General features: G+C 44.6%; 1 protein-coding gene across 2 annotated transcripts in view; it reads left to right on the top strand.

Annotated features, from left to right (window-relative positions):
- SPMIP7 (sperm microtubule inner protein 7) overlaps positions 1–18,805 on the top strand; it is a 154,927-nt gene extending 136,122 nt beyond the window's left edge. Inside the window, exons 8-9 of one of the 2 annotated variants that reach the window (XM_063922636.1) lie at positions 15,846–15,953; positions 18,340–18,805. In XM_063922636.1, coding sequence (XP_063778706.1) covers positions 15,846–15,953; positions 18,340–18,460 — 229 coding nt within the window. In that variant the 3' untranslated portion in view covers positions 18,461–18,805. The remainder of the gene's footprint in view (positions 1–15,845; positions 15,954–18,339) is intronic. The other variant, XM_063922635.1, reaches the window with a different exon arrangement.
- Positions 18,806–20,993: the final 2,188 nt, after the last annotated feature.

The raw sequence follows: 20,993 nt of genomic DNA, 5'->3' as shown, positions 1-20,993 counted from the left end.
CGCCGAGATCCCGTCCGGCGGGATTTCGTACTGATACCGTTCCAGGCTGTTTATCGGCAGAGCAGATTCCTGAATTGACCATAACTCCTGGAACTGGGCCCCTTGTGTCACAGCCCCCCAACCCCAAAGGCTGGCATCCGTTGTCAGTAGAATCCACGAGTGGATATTGAAATTCCTGCTTTCTACCAGGTGAGGAACTCATAGCCACCATAATAGAGAAATCCGGGCTTTTGGAGATACAGTATGGTCACTTCCTGATGCATGTGAAGGTGAGACCCCGACCATTTGTCCAGCAGATCCAGCAGAAATGGCCGGGCATGAAATCTGCCGTATTGGATAGCCACATAAGCAGCAACCATCCTGCCCCGCAAGCGTATGCAAAGGTGTATGGATACCTTGCGAGGACAGAGCATTGAGTCGGACCATAGCCTGGATATCCAGGGCCTTGTCCATCGGAAGAAACACCTATTGAGACACCGTATCCAGTATCATTCCCAGGAACTGAAGACATTGGGTCGGTTCCAGGTAAGATTTCTGGAAATTTAGGATCCACCCATGATCCGTAAGCAGGCGAGTCATCAGATCAATGCTGTGCAATAAACGCTCCCTGGACATAACCTTTATCAGGAGATCATCAAAGTAGGGGACTATGTTGACTCCCATCATGTGCAGTTGCAGCATCATCTCTGCATGACTTTGGTGAAGACCCTCGGAGCTGTGGACAAGCCAAAGGGCAAGGCCTGAAACTGGAAATGGTCATCCAAGATGGCGAACCTGAGGTAAGCCTGATGAGGGGGCCACATGGGAATATGTAGGTAAGCATCCTTGACATCTAGGGATACCAGGAATTCCCCCTCCTCCAGAACAGACACCACTGCCCGCAGGGATTCCATCTTGAATTTGAACACCGCAGATACGGGTTTAGAGACTTCAGGTTTAAGATGGGTCGCACCGAACCGTCTGGTTTTGGAACAACAGAAAGACTGGAGTAAAACCCCTATTGTGTAATGGAGGAGGTACCGCAACCACCACCCCTGTCCGCAAAAGTTTTTGAATAGCCTCTTGCAAGGTAACTTTTGCTGCGGGCAAATCTGGTTACCCCGATTTGAAAAATCTGTGAGGAGGAATGGCTTGAAATTCTAGCCGGTATCCCTGAGAAATGAGGTCCTTCACCCAAGGATCCCGGCAGGACTTTGCCCACACGTGGGCAAAGTGTTGAAGGCGAGCACCTACCTGAAAGTCGCCCTGCTACTGGGGCCAACCGTCACGCGGAAGGCTTAGTGGCAGGGGATCCGGTGGTCTGGTCGAAGGAAGCTGCAGTTGCAGGTTTACGGGACTTACCACGAGATCCTCTGGGAGTGGTGGAGACCCCTCAGCCCCTGCCTCTGAACCTTGCCACACGAAAGGACTGCAAGGAGGGTCCTATGTAAGAACATCTAGCAGGTGGCGCAGCCGACGGCAGATAGGTAGACTTACCCGCCGTTGCCTGGGAGATACATTTATTTAATTTGTCCCCAAACAAGGCAAGATTTTCTACACCCTTTTTGGAATCAGCGTCCGCTGACCATTGACGTAACCATAAAGCTCTGCGTGCCGAAACAGCCATAGCAGTAGTGCGGCCATTTATCTTACACAATTCCTTTATAGCCTCGTTCTGAATCATGCATTTAAAATTGTCTAACCAGTCAGGTGCCTGGGAACTGTGCCTGGAGATAAGGAGCATTGTTCACACATGAGGGACCCCGCTGATGAAGGGGTAGAGTTACAAGCAGCACACATAACCATGTCCACAGACATATTGACACGACTGAAAATACAGAGCAGCTCACTGGCAACACTTCCACACAGACCCTAGAGAGCCCCTGGAGTGACACTGACGAAACGGAGACCAGCACACAAACACAGCAGCCCAATGTGTGAATGTAAGTGTATATCTGATATAAGTGCAGCGGCTCTGTCGCTGGAGAGCTCCCCCCCTGCTATGACCCCCTGGTACCAAGACAGAAGTCTGTAACCATGTGGGTCCCCGGAGGAGTAGCGTACATGCAGCCTTGAGCCACAGCAGCAGGAAATGGCGCCGTCCGGCCTTTGGTCCCGCTCCGGGAAGCCCCGCCCCTTGCAATGGCGCATGGTCCCTGCGGTTTGAGTTATTTATACTGGCTCTGTCATACAAAGTAAAAACTTGACAGAACACGTAAAGCCTTGTCTGACAGTGAGCACTGCGGAGGAGAGCCAGTTCTGTCTGCGGCAGGCACCACAGCTCGTTGCCCGTTCCCGCCACGCGACATGCCATACTGCACTGGGTACCCGCTAACCAGAACCCCGGTGTAACACTCACCTCACCTTGAGCTTCGGCATCTGTTAGAGGGTGGCGGCTAGCTGCCAGCGTGGGCACACATACTAACGATGTGTGATCAGCGCCTCAGGAGCTTAGTGTCCTGTCAGCTGGGATTATGAACCATTAACCCTCAGGAGGTTGGTTCGATACCCCCTCTAAGTCCCACAAAGCAGGTAGCCTGGTTGCCAACCAGGACTACCTGAAAATAAATAAAAAAATAAAGGAAACTTTCTGGAGCTCCAGAGAAATGCATCCGCTCCTTGGGCACATTTTTCTAAACTGAGTCTGGTAGGAGGGGCATAGAGGGGAGGAGCCAGCACACACATACACACACTAAAGGTTTTATATTGCCAGGCTCCAGTGGACCCGATCTATACCCCATGGTACTAAAGTACAGAACCTCAGTACCCACTAGGACGTTAGAGAAATCCCGATGGTCAAAATACCTACCACCATTGACTGATGGTCAAAATACAGACCTTTAAAATGTCGTCAGGTCAAAAAATATCGACATAATTTTTTCATGATTTTTTCATTGAGACCAACTTGTTCATACTTTATCATCCCAGTGGACGTGGAGGGGGAATATAATAGTGTGCCGAGCGACGAGGCACCGTGGGTGAGCCATGCGAGGGTCCATGTCGACATACACACCAATTTTTTTTGCGACTCCCGTGTCGACTTTTTGATCTGTCGACATTTTAAATGTCAGTATTTTGACCATGTCGGTATGTTGACCATCGGTCAATTGTTGTCGGTATTTTGACCGTCTGGATTTTCATTGTAGGTAAATCATACTGATCCCATCCATAGGACACACCAACATCCTTTTCTGTAAATAGGAAAAGAAAGTAGGAATCAGAAAAAAGCGCGTTTTTGCTGTTTTGCCACAAGATGGCTCTATGTTGACATGCAGTAAAAACAAATCCATTGCCCAAGTATAATAACTGACTTATTTTTACAAAGCTTAACTTTTACAAATTCCTTACAGGGGAAAGGATATGGCACCTAGTACATAATATTTATTTTGACATACAGCATTGATGATTTCCTATAAGTGTGTTATTTGCAACATTAATCTTATGTGTCACATACTGGTGTATTAAGTGTATCTCTATATAGCTTTCCATAATTTGACTGTCTGATATATTCAAGATTTTCATTTCAGTGAATAGAAATAGCTTGTATTTTGCTACAGCCAGACATTACTATGTTATCTTTAGTCATTTTCCCTCTCCATGTATAAGCGTTTAGCTCTGTAAGAAAAGTACACATAATTCAATGTGTCTTTCAAGCAGGGTTGACTGGCCCACAGGGGTACAGGCAAAAGCCCGGTGGACCCCACTACCTGCACTTGAATTATGCATTATATATATATTACATTACACTGCACGTGACTATATTTTTCTACAGTGTAGCGCTGTTATTACTCTGGTACATTCTAATGCATGTGCTAGCAGTATTTACTGTATATATTTATCAAGAGGCCCAGACCATGCACTCACTAATGGTTAGCCAAGCTCTAAGCATGGGCCCCTACCCCTGCATTCTCCCGGTGGGCCCTTCATGCCCCAGTCCGACGCTGCTTTCATTACAGTATGTCTGCCCATAAAGTAAGTGTAAAGTGAGTTAGCAGCATAGTGGCAATTTAATCTCTTCTTTCTGTTTTGTGTATTAATGAGTATGCACTACTTTGAAATAATTAATGTGCTTGTTGTAAAGTGGAGTTACTTAAATAAAAATGCAAGTTCAAAATTCACTGCTATGTATTATAAATCTTCTAATAGCTGAAGTGTTTCTTATGTGCAAGTCACATGATAACTAATATAAAGACATAGAGACATAACTTGGCATAATAAGTCAGTTATTTAAATATACATCAGGTAGAGGGGAAAAATAGGAATTTAATACCTACCGGTAATTCCTTTTCTCTTAGTCCGTAGTGGAAACTGGGGAATAGTTTATTACCATGGGGTATAGATCAGGTCCACTGGAGCCTGGCACTTTAACAAATCAATAGTGTGTGCTGGCTCCTCCCCTCCTAGCAGACTATGGGGTATATGCAATTGCGGTCGAATTCCCGAAATTGTCGAAAAACTGGACTTTTTCGCATAAAATAAAAAAAATTCGACAATGCAATTCAGTACTTTCCGTCAAAAAAACGGACTTTCAAAATTCGACTTTTTGAAATTCGACATTTGTCAAATTCGACATTTCTGCAATGGTACAAATGCGGCAATTCGACAAAAGTATATTCAATTGAAGTTTGGAAATTCGACAACAGTGCTTTTAGACAGTAAATTCGTCATTTTCAATCCGCCACACTTTGGTGGGTGAATCTAATAAAAAAAAATTAAAACATGTTTTTTTGGTGTTTTTTTTATTGGTAATAGCATATCTATTTATATTAGAAGGGATTAGGTACTTGGTTTGTCTTTTTGGGAGGCACAAGTATTATTTATATATTTTTAAAAATATATATATATTTTTTTTTAGATGGAATGGTAAAATCCCGGAAATAAATGGCGTGGGGTCCCCCCTCCAAAGCATAACCATCCTTGGGCTCTTAGAGCCGGTCCTGGTTTTAAATATCCGGGAGGAAAAATGACAGGGGATCCCCCGTATTTTTAAAACCAGCACCGGGCTCTGCGCCTGGTGCTGGTGCAAAAAATACGGGGGACAAAAAGAGTAGGGGTCCCCCGTATTTTTTACACCAGCATCGGGCTCCACTAGCTGGACAGATAATGCCACAGCCGGGGGTCACTTTTATACAGCGCCCTGCGGCCGTGGGATTAAATATCCAACTAGTCACCCCTGGCTGGGGTACCCTGGGGGAGTGGGGACCCCTTCAATCAAGGGGTCCCCCCCCAGCCACCCAAGGGCCAGGGGTGAAGCCCGAGGCTGTCCCCCCATCCAAGGGCTGCGGATGGGGGGCTCATAGCCTTGAGAAAATGACAAGAATATTGTTTTTTCCTGTAGTACTACAAGTCCCAGCAAGCCTCCCACGCAAGCTGGTACTTGGAGAACCACAAGTACCAGCATGCGGGAGAAAAACGGGCCCGCTGGTACCTGTAGTACTACTGGAAAAAAAATACCCAAATAAAAACAGGAGACACACACCTTGAGAGTAAAACTTTATTTCACACCTGCCGACACACACATACTTACCTATGTTGACCCGCCGACTGCCACGTCTCCTGATCCGACGATCCGGGGTACCTGTGAATAAAATTCTACTCACCTCAATCCAGTGTCCAGATATAAATCCTCGTACTTGGCAAAAAAAATAAACGAACACCCGACCAAGCCGGACTGAAAGGGGTCCCATGTTTACACATGGGACCCCTTTCCCCGAATGCAGAGACCCCCCCGTGACTGCTGTCACAGAAAGGTCTCTTAAGCCAATCAGCGAGCGCAACGTCCTGGCACTCTGCTGATTGGCTGCACGTCTGAGCTGTCAGACAGCGCATCGCAAAGCCTCTCCATTATACTCAATGGTGGGAACTTTGCGGTTAGCGGTGAGGTCACCCGCCGTCAGCGGCTGACCGTGGGTAACCCCACTGCTGACGGCAAAGATCCCACCATTGAAAGTAATGGAGGGAGCTGTGCGATGCGCTGTCTGAGCTCAGACGCGCATACAGCCAATCAGGTGAGTGCAACGAAGTAGCGCTTCCTGATTGGCTGAAGGGACCTCTGTGACAGGAGTCACGTGGGGTCCCGGCATTCGGGGAAAGGGGTCCCATGTGTAAACATGGGACCCCTTTCAGTCCGTCTTGGTCGGGTGTACGTTTATTTTTTTTGCCAAGTACGAGGATTTATATCTGGACACTGGATTGAGTTGAGTATAATTTCATTCACAGGTACCCCGTATCGTCGGATCAGGAGACGTGGCAGTCGGCGGGTCAACATAGGTAAGTATGTGTGTGTCGGCAGGTGTAATATAAAGTTTTACTCTCAAGGTGTGTGTCTCCTGTTTTTATTTGGGTATTTTTTTTCCAGTAGTACTACAGGTACCAGCAGGCCCGTTTTTCTCCCGCATGCTGGTACTTGTGGTTCTCCAAGTACCAGCTTGCGGGGGAGGCTTGCTGGGACTTGTAGTACTACAGGAAAAAACAATATTCTTGTCCTTTTCTCAAGGCTATCAGCCCCCCATCCGCAGCCCTTGGATGGGGGGGACAGCCTCGGGCTTCACCCCTGGCCCTTGGGTGGCTGGGGGGGACCCTTTGATTGAAGGGGTCCCCACTCCCCCAGGGTACCCCGGCCAGGGGTGACTAGTTGGATATTTAATGCCACGGCCGCAGGGCGCTGTATAAAAGTGACCCCCGGCTGTAGCATTATCTGTCCAGCTAGTGGAGCCCGATGCTGGTGTAAAAAATACGGGGGACCCCTACTCTTTTTGTCCCCCGTATTTTTTGCACCAGGCGCAGAGCCCGGTGCTGGTTTTAAAAATACGGGGGATCCCCTGTCCATTTTTCCTCCGGATTTTTAGAACCAGGACCAGCTCGAAGAGCCCGAGGCTGGTTATGCTTTGGAGGGGGGACCCCACACAATTTTTTTCCTGATTTTTCCCCCGATTTTTCCCGTTTTTTAAAAATTGGAACAAAATCCGTCAAATCGGCCGTTTTTCGTCAGCGGGACTGTCGAATCCGTTTTTTATTGAATATGGTCAATTTCGACACCCACTTGCCGAAATTAGACGGTCGAATTGTGTCGAATTAAAAAACGGGCGAAAAATTGCCGCGATTCGCCGCTAATTGCATATACCCCTCACTCTAGGAAACTGTGCCTGAGGATACAAACTTACTTTGAGAGAATGATATAACACATAGGGGGTCATTCCGAGTTGTTAGCTCGTTGCCGATTTTCGCAATACTGCGATTAGGTTCGCAGAGTGCATGCACTTAGTTATTTTACACAAAAGTTAGGTATTTTACTCACGGCATAACAAAGCTTTTTCATCGCTGTGCTGATCGTAGTGTGATTGACAGGAAGTGGGTGTTTCTGGGCGGAAACTGGCCGTTTTATGGGAGTGTGTGGAAAAACGCAGGCGTTCGAGTTGCAAAACGCAGGAGTGGCTGGAGAAACGGGGGAGTGGCTGGGCAAACGCTGGGTGTGTTTGTGACGTCAAACCAGGAACGAAAAGGACTGAGCTGGTCGCAATGGCTGAGTAAGTCTGGAGCTACTCAGAAACTGCGGGGTAATCATTACGAGAAAATTAGCTAAGCTTTCGTTCGCAATTCTGCTATGCTAAGATACACTCCCAGTAGGCGGCGGCTTAGCGTGTGCAATGCTGCTAAAAGCAGCTAGCGAGCGAACAACTCGGAATCACCCCCATAAAGCGGTGAGGTAACAAACCAACACACAAGAACAATAAGGATAGCAGAGCTAACCATAACAGAGGAAAGTAACGCCAACTATAGAAGGATATCAACGCTAACCAAAAATGGAACAGGGAAAGCAACAGCAAACCCAACTAAGAATTCTTACAACTAGGTAAGCAGGAAACAAAGCACTGAGGCGGGCGCCCAGTATCCACTACAGACTATGAGAAAAGTTATTACCAGTAGGTATTAAATTCCTATTTTCTCTAATGTCCTAGTGGATACTAGGAAATAGTATATTACCATGGGGACGTCCCAAAGCTCCCAGAACGGGTGGGACAGTGGTGAGACCCCTGCAAAATCACCTGACCAAACTGAAGATCATCCTTTGTCAAGGTGTTGAACCTGTAGAACTTAACAAACGTGTTCACACTAAACCAAGTAGCTCCACGGCACAACTGTAAGGCCGAGACGCCACGGGCATCAGCCCAGGAAGAACCCACCGACCTTTGGAGTAGGCCTGAACAGAACTCGGCAGCAGCAGAGCAGCTGAAGTATAAGCATGTTGGATAGTCAATTTGAGCCAACGAACAATGGACTGCTTGGAGGCAGGACGACCAGTTTTTGTAGCATCATAAAGGACGAAAAGTAAGTCAGACTTCCTGTGTCGAGCAGTCCTTTTGATGTAAATCCTCAAAGCCCTCACAACATCAAGGGACTTTGGAGCAACCGAAGTGTCGGATAAGACTGGAACCACAATTGGTTGATTTACATGAAAGGCCGACACCATTTTCGGCAAAAACTGTGGGTGAGTTCTGAGCTCCGCCCTATCCTCATGAAACACCAAGTATGGGCTCTTACAGGACAAGGCCCCCAATTCGGACACTCGCCGAGCCAAAGCCAAGGCCAGTAACGTAACAGTTTTCAACGTTAGGTATTTTAAGTCAACCCTATGCAAGGGTTCAAACCAATCCATCTGGAGAAAGGTCAACACCACATTGAGGTCCCACAGAGCGGTGGGAGGAACAAAGGCTGGTTGGATGTGCAACACCCCCTTAAGAAAGGTCTGTTGTTTCTGAAAGAAGATAGAGAGCCAAAATCTGAACCTTGATGGAGCCTAAACATAGGCCCTTATCCACTCCTGCTTGCAGGAACAGGAGAAACTGGCCCAGACGAAGTTCCACAGGAGAACATTTTCTACCCTCACACCAAGAAACTTATTTCTTCCAAATACGGTGGTAATGGTTGGCAGTAACCACCTTATGGGCCTGAACCATAGTGGAAACCACCTTGGATGGAAGACCCTTCCTGGTTAAAATCTCCCTCTCAACTTCCAGGCCATCAAACGTAGCCGCTGTAAGTCTGGATAGATGAACGGTCCTTGTTGAAGAAGGTCCTTGAGAAGCGGCAGAGGCCAGGGTTCCTCCAATGTCAGGGTCAGGAGGTCCGCATACCAGGCCCGTCAAGGCCAATCCGGAGCAATGAGAACTGCCTGAACCTTTTCTTTTTTGAGTCTTTAGGGAACTCTTGGGATTTGAGGAATTGGAGGAAACACGTAAACGAACTGGTAAGTCCATGGTGTCGTCAGAGCGTCTACCGCAACCGCCTGTGGGTCCCTCATTCTGGAGCAGTAACAACAGAGCTTCTTGTTGAGACGAGAAGCCATCAGGTCTATCTGTGGACAAACCCACCGGTAAACAAGTTGTTGAAACATCTGAGGGTGGAGGCCCCGTTCTCCCGGATGGAGGTCTTGCCTGCTTAGGAAGTCCACTTCCCAGTTGTCCACTCCTGGAATGTAAGCGGCTGAGATGGCCCTTGCATTGGCTTCCGCTCAGAGGAGTATTCTTGACACCTCTCGCATTGCGGCCCTGCTTCTTGTTCTTCCCTGTCGGTTGATGTACGCTACTGCCGTGGCGTTGTCTGACTGCACCTGGATAGCCTGATTCTGAAGGAGGGATGAGGCCTGTATTAGAGCATTGTAAATTGCCCTGAGTTCCAGGATGTTGATTGGAAGAGCAGATTCTGGAAACGACCATGTCCCCTGGAACTGCGCTCCTTGATTCACAGCCCCCCAACCCCGTAGGCTGGCATCTGTTGTCAACAGCGTCCATGACTGGGTGTTAAAATTCCAACCCTCCATCAGATGGGGGACTTGTAGCCACCATAGCAGGGATACCCGTGCTTTCAGTAACAGGGTTATATGCTGATGCATGTGCAGGTGAGATCCCGACCATTTGTCCAATAAAACCAGTAGAAACGGTCGTGCGTGGAATCTGCCGTACTGTATCGCCTCGTAGGAGGCCACCATCTTGCCCAGCAAGCGTATATGCAAAGATGAATTGAGACCACGCGAGGTTTCAGCTCCGACCAGACCATAGACTGAATAATCAAGGCCTTGTCTATGGGGAGGTAAACCTTCTAAGACACCATATCCAGGATCATCCCCAGGAACTGAATTCCCTGAGACGGTTCCAAGCGAGATTTCTAGAAATTGAGTATCCATCCGTGATCCGTAAGGAAGCGAGTAGTCAAGTCGATACTGTGTAGTAGTTGTTCCCTGGACTCCGCATTTATCAGGAGATCGTCCAGGTAGGGAATTATTTGGACACCCCTCATGCGCAGTTGTAGCATCATTTCCGCCATGACCTTTGTGAATACCCTTGGGGCTGTGGAGAGTCCGAAGGGTAAGGCCTGAAACTGGAACTGCTGGTCCAGAAACGCGAACCTGAGGAACACTTGGTGAGGGGGCCAAATTGGGATATGTAGGGATGCGTCCTTTATATCCAGGGACACCAGAAACTTCCCCTCGTCCAGATTCGCTATCACTGCTCTTAGAGATTCCATCTTGAATTTGAACATCCGAAGATATGGGTTCAGGGATTTGAGGTTCAAGATCAGTCGTACATAGCCGTCCGGCTTCGGAACCACAAAGAGACTTGAGTAAAACCCCTTTGTGTGCAGCTGAGGAGGCACTGGAACAGTAACTACTGTAGAAAGCAGCTTTTGCACTGCCTGCTGTAAGGAAACCCTTGCTTCCTGTGAAGCTGGTAAGCCTGACCTGAAGAATCTGAGAGGAGAGAGTTCCTGGAATTCCAGCCGGTATCCTTGGGATATGAGGTTCCTCACCCAAGGATTCCGGCAGAACTCTGCCCAACCATCACGCGGAGGGCTTCGTGGAAGAGGATCCTGAAGCCTAGTCTGCAGGTCCAGCAGCTGCTGGTTTACGGGACTTACCGCGAGATCCTCTAGCAGCATTGGAGGCACCTCTGGCTTTGCCTCTTAATCTGGCCATCCGAAAGGACTGCATAGAGGGTCCAGGATAGGGATGCCTAGCAGGTGGTGGGGCAGATGGCAGATATGTAGATTTACCTGCAGTTGCCTCAGATATCCACTTGTTCAGCTCTTCCCCAAACAAATCATCACCAGTAAAAGGAATGTTCTTAACCCTTTTTTTAGAATCAGCATCTGCCGATCAGTGTCGCAGCCACAGGGCTCTACGAGCCGATACTGCCATAGCAGTGGTATGGACGTTAATGATACTAAGTTCCTTAACAGCCTCACTCATAAAGTTTGCAGCATCTTGGATGTGTTGTGGTAATGTAAGAAGCCTCTTCAGAATCTCATCAGACCATTTTACCATGGCTCTAGAAATCCAGCCGCATACTATTGTAGGGCATTGGGCTACACCTGCTGCAGAGTAAATTGATTTAAGAGTGGTTTCAATCTTGCGATCATCTGGGTCTTTAAGGGAAACAGGCCCAGGTACAGGTAAAACAATCTTACGTGACAGCCTGGACACAGAAGTATCCGCTGTCGGCGGAGTTTCTCAGACTTTCCTATCCTCTGCAGGGAAAGGAAACTAATTTAACACCCGTTTAGGGGTAATAAATTTTTTGTCAGGATTTATCCGTGCTGCCTTAGCCAGGGAATCTAATTCCTTAGAAACCGGGAAGGTTGTAGAGGACTTTGGTTTCACATTAAAAACAATTCCTCTGTCTATTCTTCCTCCTTATCAGGGATATTGAGCACCCCTCTAATGGCATAAATGAGGGCCTCAACACCTGGGGACAGGGAATCATCCTCGTCCACCTCAGCCTCTCCTTCCTCTACCTAACTCTGGTAATTCAGAATCAGAGTCAGATTGTCATAATTGAGGGAGAGTACGTTTATGAGAGACCAACAGGGAGGACTGAAGAGCCTGTCTGTGGTCTGCAGCAGCTACCATAAACGTGTCCATAGTTTGTTTCAGGGTCTGTCTTTCTTGTTTAGCCGTAGATAACTTTGAATTAATACTGGAAATTGTAGTTTTAAATTATTCCATTCATTCAGGTTCCTGCCATTACTACCCTGTGAATGAATTGAGCATTGGGCACACATAAGGGACCCCTGTGAGGAAGGTGTAAACCTAGCCTTGCATAAAGTACACACAGACTTATTTGCAGACATGCTTGAGCAGAAAACATACAGTTAGTTTGAGGGGAGGGGGGCGCCAATTCTCTTTCCTGCACAGGGCACCGAAAAGTCTAGTTACGACATTGCAACCACTATACAACAACCTAAACTATCTGAAACAAACCCCCTAAAAATATTCTCAGTGAATAAACAAAGGTCATCCTCCAAATAAATAAACTCCATCAGGTTGGTACAAATGATCATACTTGTAGTGTATCAAATGATGCCTAACCACAGCTCCAGCATTAGCCAGCAAAAGCTTACAAACGACAATTTTTTAAATTTGTAATGCAACCCCACATATTACAGTTATCCCATGAGTATTGTTAGATGATTTCAGTTACTGAGGCTGTGCAACATATGTCGTGAATGCGTGTAAATTTTGTACTTCAGCACTAAGCTCCAAGAAGCACTATGACACTATTGTAAGCTGTGTTGTAGAAGATACATAGTTTTCCCTGATGACAGCAGCTATCCAGAAACACATTCAGTGTGTTTGTATATAAACAAATTAATTTGTTCAAATTGGAATTCATTTTATCCAATTACAGCACTTGAGCAGGAAAAATTGGAGGTCTGCCCATATCTGAACAGATTGAAAGTTAAAGAGACATCCTAGTAGGAAAACAAACCCATACCGAATCTAAATAAAAGCCTTTTTATGACAATCACAAATATGTATGATCATTATTACACCATTTACTAATAAATGAATATGGAACACACTTGGAAAGTACCATAATAAACTACCAAATTACAATGACATTTCATTAAATAACAATCATTTTCCTGTGCCCTCTTTCACAGATCTTACAATGGTACTTTTTTGCAAGGGCAGTAGTCCCTCATTGTATCGGCAACCCAATCCAAACCTGGTATTATAGTATGGTAGCTATAAAGAGGACATATAGAGGAATTAATATACATTAATATATATGTTACTTTTTTTTTTTTTTTTTTTTGCAGAAAACCCACTGGTTTAAGTGTATATCTGGTTAAGTCAATATTTTTGTGATACCCTTGTTCATACACACTAATAATCCTTTGTATACTGTTAATGCCTGTAGCAAGAGAAGGTACTGTATGCAGAAACTAATGAAGAGTATCACTCATAAAATAATGACTAAATTATGTGATCTGATGGACCTTGCAGCAGTGGTGCTTGTTGGACAATTGTTTGAGGGTTGCTGTTGGTAAAGTGTACACAAAGTGGACCAGCAGACAAAAAAACTAGGTCTGAGCACAAGGCCTGTGGCTGTAAATGGCTGCTGGATCCTGAAGCAGATTGAAGATTGTGGGCAAATTTATGCTCTTATCCCGCAGTCACATTTCAACATCATCTTCTCCCAGTCCTTATACCCCCGGCATCTCTGCTACTTTCAACTACCATCTATGCCTACTCTCTTCTTGCCTCCTGCCCTTGACTTTGCCTCCTATATCACATCTAAAATTGATTCCATATGTCAGGATATCACATCCGACCAGACCATCAGCATCTCGTCCCCTTTTTTCTTAGCCTACCCCTCCTTCTGCCTGCTCCCATCTTGCCCAACTTCTCAATCTGTTCCCTCTCATCAGCCACTGTACTCTTTGCATTCAAGCATTCCCTTGGCTCTCCATTCTTAAAAAAACTACCCTTGATCCTAGTACTCTCTCCAACTTCTGACCCATCTCTCTCCTCTCTTTTGCCTCCAAACTCCTTAAACGTATTGTGCTAGATTCAGGTCCGGTTGTAGTAGCAGTGCACACCGCAAAGTACCGATGGTCTGCGTACTCAGATCTTTAATGCATGGAGGATATGTGGCGTACTCAGATCTGTAATGCATGGAGGAGATGTGCATGGAGGAGCCTCCTGTTGAATGACCATACGGTGCTATCGCTGCTGCTTCCACATAAGCAGCAATAGCAACTCCAACTACATCTCAGTCAGGCCCAGTGTTTACAACCATCTTACCGCCTTTCTTTCCTCCTACTCCCTGCTTGTCCCATTTAAGTCTGGCTTCCGTCCTCTCCACTCCATTGAAACTGCACTCACTAAAGTCAGCAATGACCTTCTTGCTGAAAATTCAAGGCCCGCTACGCTTTGCTCAATCTCCTTGACCTCTCCGCTACGTTTAACACTGTGGTCCACCCTCTCCTCCTGCAAATCCTTTACTCTCTTTGTCTAAGTGATACTAACCTCTCCTGGCTTTCCACTTGCCTCTCTGACCATTCCATCTCTGTCTCTACTCATGAAACCACTCCCCCCCCCCCCGGCTCCTTTGCAAAATAGTATGTGTCCCTCGAGGTTCTATTGTAAGACAACTCATATTCTTCCTCTATATGTCCTCTTTAGGTGTGCTCATCAACTCTTTTGACCTCCAATGTCATGTCTGTGCTGATGATAACCAGTTCTGCCTTTACTATCCTGACCTCTCCCTTCTCTCTTCACTCGTATCTCCAACTGTCATTCTGCTATTTCTTCCTGGATGTACCAGCTCTTTCTTAAACTTAACATGTCTGAGTTTGAACCGATCGTCTTCCCACCCTCCTGCATAACTTCACTTCCCACAATTTAATTATCTATTGATGGGAACTATCTACTCTAGCCCCCAAGTGCACTGTGTTGGAGTTACTCTTAACTCCTCCCTCTCCTTCAAACCACACTTCCAGTAGTTTTAACAGTTTTGCTATCTCCATCTCAAATTTTTTTCCAGGATCAGACCCTTTCTCACTCTGGATGCTCATAGATCCTCATCCACTCACTGGTCATTTCCATATTGGACTGCCTGACCCTGCTCTTCTACAGTCTCTACATTGGCTCCCCTTCAGATCCCAAGTCAAGCTTCTCACATTCACTTGCAAGGCCCTCACCCATTCCTCTCCCATTTACATCTCTGACCTTACCTCCCTTCACACTCCCTTCCATCCTATTCACTCCACAAATGAATGCAGCCTCTCTTCCCCGCTCATTGCTTCCTCCCACTCCTGTCTCCAAAATTTTGCATGTGTTGCTCCCTATCTCTGGAATTCTCTACCTCTCCCTATCATACTCTCCACCTCTCTACAAAACTCAAACGGGCTCTCCAAACCCACTTCATCATCAATGCCATCCAGCTCTCATCGTAACCCTCTATCCCATGCTCACTGTCTACCCCATCTGTGTCACCCCTGTCTGTTTGCCTCTCCTTTAGAATGTAAGCTCTCAGGAGCAAGCCCTTCTTCCCTCATGTACTTTCCTTTCGTTACTGAGACTATAATCTACGCCATACTCCTTACAATGGCATGTAACCCTCGGTTTCTGTCACCCTGTTACTTATTTCAGTGTTATAACCGCTGATGCAGCAAAGTTTATAAACCATGTACATGTCTGGCATTGCCTTGTACTGGAAGTCACTGTTTTCTTGTTCAGCGCATTTGTTTATGCACTTTGTTAGGCGCTGCAGAACCCTTGCGGCATCATATAAATTAAGGATAAAAATAATAAAATCCTTAAAATGAAATTGAGAAGTTGCTTTTTAAACAAAAACACCATATTTTTAAATGATAACCTTGCAATGTCGCAGGATTGCTGTAATTCTAGATTGTAGTTTTACTTTGCTACTGGTGCATTTTATTTAATGAAAAATTATGGGAAAAATATGAGCAAAATTAATGTGTATGTTTGTTGACTTATCTGTGGTATAACCTTGAAGATGATGGTATCTCATTGTCTTCGGCATTACTAATGTTATTTACTTTTCTTTTTTTTTCAGCACTCCAAACATCCCTGGATACACTGGCAGGGTTCATTGGATGGCTATCCACCCAGCAAATTCTAATCTTCCATCTCCCTTTTTATCTGCAGACACAAAAATGAATGGGTACGTGTGAGTTGCATTTCTGAAAGAGTTTTCATATGCTTCATTGTTAACCCTATGAAGTGCTGCTCAAATGTGCAGTTGCTGCACTTTACAAAGAGCCTCTGAACTGACGGTGGCCATTTCTTTATGTAAGAAAGAACACTCACGGGACGCTGACATTGTATATGAATTTAATCAGTAGTAACAATTACACATAATTAATTATAATTAGAATTGATGATCTGGATTAAAAACCAGTTTGAAACAATAAAAGCCTACAATTTACACAGTTTTGCCAGTGAATAAATATACATAGAGAAAGGGCCATCTGGGTCAGAAACAGTAGTTGCTATTAAATTAGTGTCATGTTTGCAATGGCTCAGGAGAATCACCAGTAGAATAACACATAAAATAGAAAGATTATCCATTATACTCAATAACATTCGATATTTTATCTCCTGACGCTGACCCATCCAGCCCTCAACACTCTGAAGTCCAGTGATTAAGGGGTCATTTCGAGTTGATCGTAGCTGTGCTAAATTTAGCACAGCTACGATCATGAACTCAGACATGCGGGGGTACGCCCAGCATAGGGCTAGTCCGCCCTGCATGTCATTGAGCGCTTGGGCCCGTTTATTAGTATATAGGCTTGAGTGGCCAAATTGTTATGGCCACGAGGTGATTTTATGCAAAGCAGCTAATCCGCCGATAATGCCGGCGTAGGATGTCTGAAACTGTAAAAGAATGAAAAGGCAAAGGTTGCAGAGACCAATGAAGGCTATCACTCAGCAGTGTGAGCAGCAAAACGATGAATCGTTCAATGGTGTCAGTTATTAAAGTGTACACAGCGTGGGCCAGCAGACAAAAAACTGGGTCTGGCTGAGTACAAGGCCTGTGGCCGTAAATGGCTACTGGATACTGGGGCAGAATGGAGAGCGGGCACACTTGTCCAGTCACACAGATGGCAACAGTGTATCAAATGATGGATGGTCTGAGTCAGAAACCAATTCAGATGGCCTCTCACTGAACATCCAATAGTTGTTTACAAACGGACTTGCACTCACACTCAGTTTTTTGTCTGCTGGTCCGCTCTGTGTACACTTTAATTACTGCCATTTTCAAACAATTCACCAGTGCAGCCATATTGCTAATACTTGCACTATCGCTGCGATCACCAACAATCATTCCATGGTCAAAGTCTATCAGATTATGATGTTTACCCATTCTTTCATGAGTGATGCACTCCATTAGTCTCCAAACCTTCACCATTCGTTCTCATACAGATTTAGACATTCTACATCCGAGTTATTTGTGGAATAGCTAATTTGCATAAAATTGCATAGTGGTCATAATAATTTGGCCACTCAGTGTACATGACAACAAGCCTTGTATTAAAGTAAATATATTAATTTCATATCACTTTGCATAAGTGAGTACAAGTATGCATATGTAAGAGTAGTCATAGTAGCAAACAGAAATTGTAAACCATAATGACGATAAAAGAAGGTATATTTTTATAATACATACATAACCATATGATGAAACAGTCTTTAACACAACTCATCTGCCTCATAAGTTAGCCCCAATTTGATAGACCGATGTCACACATATTGAATAAAGCTGAATGTGCATGTGCAGTAACATATTGTGATGTCAGCAGCATGATCCAAAACAGAAATCACTGGATCACACAATTCTTATAAATTAATTATGCTTCCTTTGTATTTACAAAATGTGGTATAATTGAAGAAATAGTAGAAACAAAGAAAAAATAGGTTTAGGTAAATAAAATATGAAAATGTATTTAAATTTGAAACTATTCTAATTGTATTTTTAGTACACTATTGAGACAAAAGTAATTGGATACTGACGGCAAATAGATCAACAAGATTTTATTGACATCAGTCCTTTGTATGTCAACCATGTGCTTTAACTACTGCAGGCACCCTTCTTTGCAAACTGTCCACAAGTTCCTGGACAGCAGCAGGCGGTATGTTTTGCCAGTTCGCCTTAAGTACAGTGACCAACTGTGATACTGAAGAAGGTCGAGTCGATCTAGAATGTGCTCGTCGCTTCAATTCGTCCCAGAAGTTCTTAGTGGAGTTAAGATCTGGACTGTATACCAGAGATCTGGACTGTATACCAGTCGCCCTGGAAACATGACATTGTGCAGCCTATGATTAACCCCCTTCTCAAACTCTGTTAGCTCCTTCTGGCAAGCCATTTCATTAGCAAATGATCTAATCAGTGCCCCTCTACCTATTTTATACCTTCATGAAAACATGTCTGTAACAGGAGCACACCATTTGGCTTGCGTGGAGAGGGAGGGTCCAATCACTTTTATCTATATAGTGTAATTTATATATAAAAGGGAAATTTGTATATAATAATTCAATTTTATTTTCAGATCCCTTTTTGGAAGTAGGACTGGAACTACATTTCAACACCAAGGACCTCTTTCAAAAATGGTTACCACCGTTTCACCACACAATCCTTTCAACAAGGTGGAGAAACAAATGATTGAGTAGAATACCAGCAGAAAATAAAATTAGAAAAAAAGCAGAAAATAAAATTAGAAAAAAAATAAAGATCCATGATGTCTTCAGTTGTATTGAGAACAACCGAGGGTGATAAGTGGTATATATTCAGATTGTTAAGATTTAATAATTTCTTTTTTCTTTCATTTACTGTATATCAAGCTCAGTGTATAATATATTTTTTTACCCCAGCCCATAGTGCAATTTGTTTTTATTTTCTTATGGAATTTGTACCATGGAATTTTATGGTAGTTCTAGGTGGTTACACCAATTGCTTTCTTAGTCACTTCTCTTTAGAAGACTTGCTGCTCATGTTTCCATATTTGTCATTCACATCAAATAAAAAAATAAAAGCACTAGATCCTAAATACATTGCAGTGTTTTTATATTGATCTTTCATTGTTGTAAGATCTCCATACACTACTTCCACTACTCCTGAGTAGGTTTATTAATCACATACAAGTTTTTCACATTTTTCACGCAAAGATATTTTTCTTTTATTTGTAAAAAATATATTTAAACTTTCAAATTATATATATTAAATAACATAATTATATATTATAACAATATATTAAATAACATAATCTTACACACCAAATATATGCTCTAGGTGCATTGACGTCTTTTACTGAGATTGTATCCCAAATTCCTGTATAATTCCCATATTAGTATTGGGATGCGTTCAGGATGGCGGCTGTCGACATCAGTCAAAATGCAGACGCCAGAATCCCGACAGCAGACATATGCCATGGACTATTAGGGTTAGGCTGTGGTTGGGGAAGGGGTTAGGTTTAGGCACCATCGGGGAAGGTTAGGGTTAGGCTTCAGGAACGGAGGGTTAGGGATAGGGGGGGAGGGGGAGTATACTTACCGCTCCCCTGTCCGCATTCTCATCATTGACATGCTGCTGTCGGGCTTCTGACAGCCGGCATCCCGACTGCCGGTCACGCGTATGTATTCCGCAGTAATAATAATAATAATAATGTTATTTATATTGCATCTTACACCCAGTAGGACTTAGCATGCTTTTCATTTGCAGTTAAAAACACAAGCTACAGAATAAACTTAACAGGAAAAGGAACTAAGCATCTGGGTTGTATTTTTTTTTTACTAAAGTGACATTAATGGAATGCTTGAGTAAACAGGTAGATCTTGAGTCTGTTTCTAGAGGGCTTACCTCTCTAACTATGCAAGAAAGAGATTTCCATAGAGACAGAGTCAACGCTAAAGACTCAACCCCTTAATTAATTGAGAGATTCTGGGTACTGGCAATAGTCCTTCATCTGCTAACCAAAATAAGAGAACGGGGCAGTATGGAATCAGGAGCTGTTTCATGTGCCTTGGGACTTTGAAAGTCAGTAAGCTAATTTTGAAATACTGTAGATTCACTATCTTAAAGGTAGCCAGTGAAGTTGCTAGAGAATGGGTATTATATGACTGGAACGGGGCTGTTTGGTTAATAGCCTGGCAGCTGCATTTAGTACCAGCTGCAAGTGGTGTCATTCTCTTGCTGAGAGACCCCAGGTAGAGGGCATTGTAGTAGTCCAAGAACAAAGATACAAATGGATGAATGACTGTAGGCAGATCTTCTGAGGGAATTAAGTGCTTAATTCTGGCTATGTTCCTCAGATGAAAGAAGGAGGATTTGATTGTGGCTGATACCTGATGTTAAGTGTTAAGCCGCCACCCAGGACAATACCAAGTTTCGACACATGATCAGTATTTTGTATTTTTGAACACCCAATAGTATGTACAGTTGGTTGGCTAAGCTGCGGTCTTATCCTTTGATGATGAGCTCTTATCATAAGAATTTCTGTTTTATCAGGATTCATTTGCAGCCAACTGGAACTCATCCATGCCTGGAGGTCGGTTAGACAGCCAGTTAGAATTTGTATTGGGATCTCAGTACCCAAAACAAAAGACAGGTACAGTGAGTATCAATTTCATAGCAGTGGTAGATGAAGCCATGACATCTAATTATTTCTCCCAGTGGTAGCATGTATACTGCAAAAAGCATTGGAGATAGTATAGGACCCTGTGTAACACCACATGGCAGTGGTACTGGTAACAATGAGTAGAATCCGGAAGACATTTGCAATGACGGGATGCAGTTAATTTACCGGCTGTCAGGATCCCGGCAGTCAGGATACCGACACTAGAATCCTGACAGCTGGCAATTCCGACAGCCAGAATCCCGGCGCTCAGGGTCTATTCCCACCCGTGGGTGTCCATGACACCCATTGAGTGGGATTACAACCTGTGGCGAGCACAGCGAGCCCACATGGGGACTCTTTGTGCTCGCCCCGCCGCCGGCATACTGACAGCCAGGATGCTGTTGTTGATATACTGACACCCGGCATCCCGGCCGCCGGGAAATCATACTGAACCCTCAGTGACCTGCCAGTGAGAAATTATTTAAACCAGGTAAGGACTGTGCCATCCAGTCCACACATTTTTCAGGGGCTCAATTAGAATCTCATGGTCCACAGTACCAAATGCTGCAGAGAGATCCAGAAAGATTAAG

Source organism: Pseudophryne corroboree, chromosome 5, assembly GCF_028390025.1.
Source record: "Pseudophryne corroboree isolate aPseCor3 chromosome 5, aPseCor3.hap2, whole genome shotgun sequence".
NCBI classification, from domain to species: Eukaryota; Metazoa; Chordata; class Amphibia; order Anura; family Myobatrachidae; genus Pseudophryne; species Pseudophryne corroboree.
This window is presented reverse-complemented; position numbering and strand designations above follow the sequence as displayed.